At 39.2% G+C, this 4365-nt stretch overlaps 1 protein-coding gene across 1 annotated transcript; it reads left to right on the forward strand.

Moving 5' to 3' along the window:
- The first annotated feature begins 166 nt into the window (after positions 1 to 166).
- Positions 167 to 4256, forward strand: ncf2 (neutrophil cytosolic factor 2). Its single transcript, XM_034862754.1, has 11 exons — positions 167 to 207; positions 442 to 550; positions 882 to 1016; positions 1740 to 1847; positions 2148 to 2207; positions 2415 to 2458; positions 2843 to 2984; positions 3140 to 3205; positions 3449 to 3503; positions 3687 to 3745; positions 4155 to 4256. Exons 1-11 carry the CDS (start codon positions 167 to 169, stop codon positions 4254 to 4256), a joined length of 921 nt encoding a protein of 306 aa, XP_034718645.1.
- The last annotated feature ends 109 nt before the right edge of the window (positions 4257 to 4365 follow it).

Below are 4365 nucleotides of genomic sequence, written 5' to 3' on the forward strand. Positions count from 1 at the left end.
TATCTGAAGTCTCTTTTATATAGACCTTAGTTGTTCCTAATACTGTATCTGAAGTCTCTTTATATAGACCTTAGTGGTTCCTAATACTGTATCTGAAGTCTCTTTTGTAAGGTGGAGACTGGGGGTTGTAGCCTTGACCAACTGCCACTTTGCTTGTTTGAAAGCCATGAAACCTCTCTCTGGACGTGCAGAGCAGAGAAAGAGGAGGTAGTCTTGCTCCTTTCTAGCCACTGGGGGGCCATAGGCAGGCTGGGGGAGAACTCATTTTAATATTAAAAAAAACTTTTCATGCCACTGGACCTTTAACATTAAATTTAAAAATACAAGCCAATCTATGCTTTTATTATGAAATTTGGTTCCTAGTAACTACTCGTTTGTTTTTACAATTGTCGTGGTCTATTACACGCAAAAGTTATTAACTGGATTGTTTATATTCAAAAGGTATGAGGAGAGTTTAGCTGATTTCCAGCAGGCCTTCAAAGCACTAAGAGGCAACCAGCTGATAGACTACAAAGCACTTGGTCTCAGATACAAATTATATGCATGTGAGGTAAGTATTTAAACGTCTCCAATCATTTTTATGTTCTTGTAAAGCCTTATCATCTGATTAGACTATTCTCCTCGGTCCTGGCTACAGTTGTCAAACTGTTCAGAGACATGGAGTACATTGTTTTGGTAATCTGCCCTAATGACTAATTAAATGTTAATTGTCCAATTGTTCCAAAATAGTTAGTTTTTATTTGACATGGGTAATGGTAGCCATTCTTCCAAAGTACAATTGGACACATTCTCACTCCTTGATAGAAGATGGTTATGCAATGCCTGAGTGATTGTAATAGGGACAAGCTTCTGAAACAATGTCAATTTGTTTCCTGCTTCAGGTTCTGATTAATGTGGCTCTGGCTGAGGCTCAGCTGGGTCACTGGGAAAAAGCCCATGAAAACCTCGTGAAGGCTCTCAACTACAAGACAGATGCCAAGCTCAACATCATCGACAAAGCCCTGGACTCCGCCCTGGTCAGTTGACATATAGTAACCATTATTTGAATAAATTAAAAAAACTGTCCTCACCCATGACAAAATGTTCTGATTTGAGCAACAAACAACATATCTTGTTCAGTTATTCATTAACTTTAAATATGATCATATTAATTACAAATATGTATTCAGCATTGCATTTTTGTCAGAGTAGTTCAGATTAAAACAAACCCAAACTAATCAACTTTTTGGGAGAAGGTGCAACTCTTTAGTTCAATGCTACAACTCAGATAAGGTTTCTCCATGAAGCAGTGCTGCACAATTAGCAGCCAGTGCCCACTTCATAAGAAAAGCCCGAGTGTATCTGCAAATAAATAAACTTCACATGAGTCTGATCAGGGCAGCCTTGAGGATAAGGAAATGGACAGTGCTATTTATTTACATTAGGTTAGCAAAATGATGCTGTTTATTATCAACAGTATTAATAATTGAATTGAATTCTTCTTTCATGGGGCACCGTGGTAGCTCACCAAGGTTGAGCGTGCGCCCCATGCACTAAGACTCAGTCCTTACCGCAGCGGCCACGGTTCAATTCCAAACCTGCTGTCCAATGCTGGATGTCAGCCCCCCATTTCTTGTCTTCAGCTGTCCTATCAAGCCAAAAGAATCTTCAAAAATAATCTTTAAAAAAGGATTCTTCTTTCACGTTAGAAATACTTGACATATATAATAATATTCCTTCCAATGCAATTTCACCAACAGAAACAGAAACTTTTCAAACCAGTCGAGTTCCCATCCAAAGTGCTGTTTAAACCCAATAAGCACTATGTTGCTGAGCTGGAGAAGAAGGACTACCTGGGCAAAGCTAAGGTAATCTGATGGCTTACCTCTGTATACCTTTAGTCCCTACTACATGATTTACAAGTGTGATATCAACTCCATTAAACTTAACCTGAGTACAGCTCATCTGATTTACTAACAGTAACAGTAAGTATTTCAGGCCTGTGTGTGAGTACTAACAAAAGTGTGTACACAGAGTGTAGTGCAGTAATTTCCCCATTGGGGACTAATAAACAAATTATCTTAATTATCTTATCTTAACATGTCAATCACTTAACAATAGAATTATTTGCCATGGGTAACCTGAATTTTATTCTCTGCTATCGTCAGGTTGTGGCCTCCGTCGTACCTCAGGATGCCTTCTCTGGATTTGCCCCACTACAGCCACAGGTCACACATGGGCTCTTCTTTGGGAATAAAAAAAGAGACTACAATCTGATGACCAAAAAAGCAATGTGTTATTATCTTAGGTTACTCAATATAGAAAATACAATTTTATATGGAGTTTTTAAAACGTATAGGCACCTAATTTGTGCACATTTGAAACCGTTTCCAGCGCCACTGACTGGATGCTTTGTGTCTGTTGACATCTTACAGGTTGAAGACGGTCCAACTCGTCCAAAAGAACCTGAGGTTCTAAGGTACAGCAGTCACTTTGAAACTTAATGCTCTCTCAAAAAACCCCAAAGTAAGTGACGAAAAATATGACTTGTTTTAACAAACTATGGTTGCAAATGACCTTGATACTTAGAAGATTTTGTGATAGTTGGTGGATTCTACATTTTACATTGAGGATGTGTAAAATAGAGAAATCTGCACTTGGTGTGGTAAGGAACTAGAACACAGGGGAAAAGCATCAAGACAATCTATAAAATGGTATGCTTTTATAAGAGGAAAATGCGGACTCACTGTGTAAATGTACAATTTACAAGAGCAGGATAGAAATGGATTATTGCCCAGTAATAAGCAAGACTAGTGTGCGAACAGGTCTCTTGATGCCATGTGGAACTCTCCTGTCTTCCCAGGGCTTTAGAAGGAGAGCCCCACACTGTGCTGTTTGAGTTTGTTCCTGAGACCAGTGATGAGCTGGCTGTTGTGCCAGGAAATATTGTGTTTGTACTGCAGAAGGGGGCCGACAACTGGGCATCTGTGATCTTCAATGAAAGAGTAAGGCCTCAGTGAACAGAATCTGCACATCTGCAACCTCTCGTGTTTCTTTTTAGAAAAATATGCATAGAAACCATTATTCATGTCATGTTGAGAGTATTCACATCATGTTACTGTCAAGTGTGAGAAGTCATCATTCATAATGTCAATTATAGAGGGGACTTGTTCCGTACAATTACCTGGAACCTTTGGAGATCAACTTGGCTTCTAAACAGAATGAGGTAAGGAATTAGAAGTATCCTTTCTTGTTTTGTAGATTGCTTTAGTATTTTGTAGAAGCCATGCAGTCCGCGGTAAGGCTACATTTTGCTCTGAGACGTTTAAAACATTATCAGTAGTTTTTATTATCTAAGCAAACCCTCCAGGTGACTAAAATGACACTTGACACTTACAAGTTTTTTTAAGTATGCAACAACCCCTTCACTTATTATTTCTGTGTTTTAAATGGTGTTAATCATGGACAGGGAAGAGCTCAGCCTCCAAGTCGAAAAGCACCGATCAGACCTGAAAGGAAACAAGGTAGATTTTTCTGACACACAGATTAGCAAACTAGAATAACTACAAGCACCATTCTCTAATTGCTGCTAAACACCATTGCCACTGACCAACTCAATCCATTGGTTTTAACTAATGCTCTTACAATAGAAAGTATTTTTGCAAATACAATTTGACCCAAATAACATAACCTTTTCTGTATTTGAGGTCTTACTCCTAGTGGGAACAGCAGTGGAGTCACAAAACGAAAGGTATGCTTTTTAAATGTAATTGGCTGTTGTTATATAGCGCCTTTCTAGTCTCAACGACTACTCAAAGCGCTTTTACATAGGAACCATTCACTATTCACACACAATGGGAAGTATTACAGTGTTTGAGGGGGATTTTCTTTTCATTTTGGGGATTTGATACCATCAATGTGCCCTTTCATTAATTGCCAGGAAGAAAAGAAACAGCCTGCTGACAACTCATATATCGTCAAAGTCCGTTTCACATTCAACTTTGCTGTCTCAGTACCCCCCGGGTCTCCATATGCAATACTGATTGAGAAGATCAGTAAGAAACTGAATCTCCCTCCCACTGCAATCACCTTGAGGTGAGGTGCACATTAAAAAAATACAAATAGACTACAATATGAAAATAGAATACAAAATTAAATTCTTATGTTGATTTTAGGTTAACCGCCAAGGCAACAGACCAAAGTTCAATCAACGCCAGCACGGAAATGGAAAGTGTGTGGAGTCGTGCCAGCGGGGTGCACATCACTTTGTGGTGTAGCACCACAGAGGTTAGTAAATGTTGGTCCCTAGTTGGGGGGGTCTTGAACACTACAGTAGGCTATATGCTGGGGGGGTCTTGAACACTACAGTAGGCTATTTGCTGGGGG

This window comes from Etheostoma cragini, chromosome 22 (genome assembly GCF_013103735.1).
Source record: "Etheostoma cragini isolate CJK2018 chromosome 22, CSU_Ecrag_1.0, whole genome shotgun sequence".
In the NCBI taxonomy this organism is placed as follows: domain Eukaryota; kingdom Metazoa; phylum Chordata; class Actinopteri; order Perciformes; family Percidae; genus Etheostoma; species Etheostoma cragini.

Coding starts and splice junctions, on each gene's coding strand:
- ncf2 (XM_034862754.1), top strand. CDS start 167: ATGAAACCTCTCTCTGGACGTGCAGAGCAGAGAAAGAGGAG. Junction 2,985..3,139: donor CTGTGATCTTCAATGAAAGA/GTAAGGCCTCAG, acceptor TGTCAATTATAG/AGGGGACTTGTTCCGTACAA. Junction 3,206..3,448: donor TGGCTTCTAAACAGAATGAG/GTAAGGAATTAG, acceptor AATCATGGACAG/GGAAGAGCTCAGCCTCCAAG.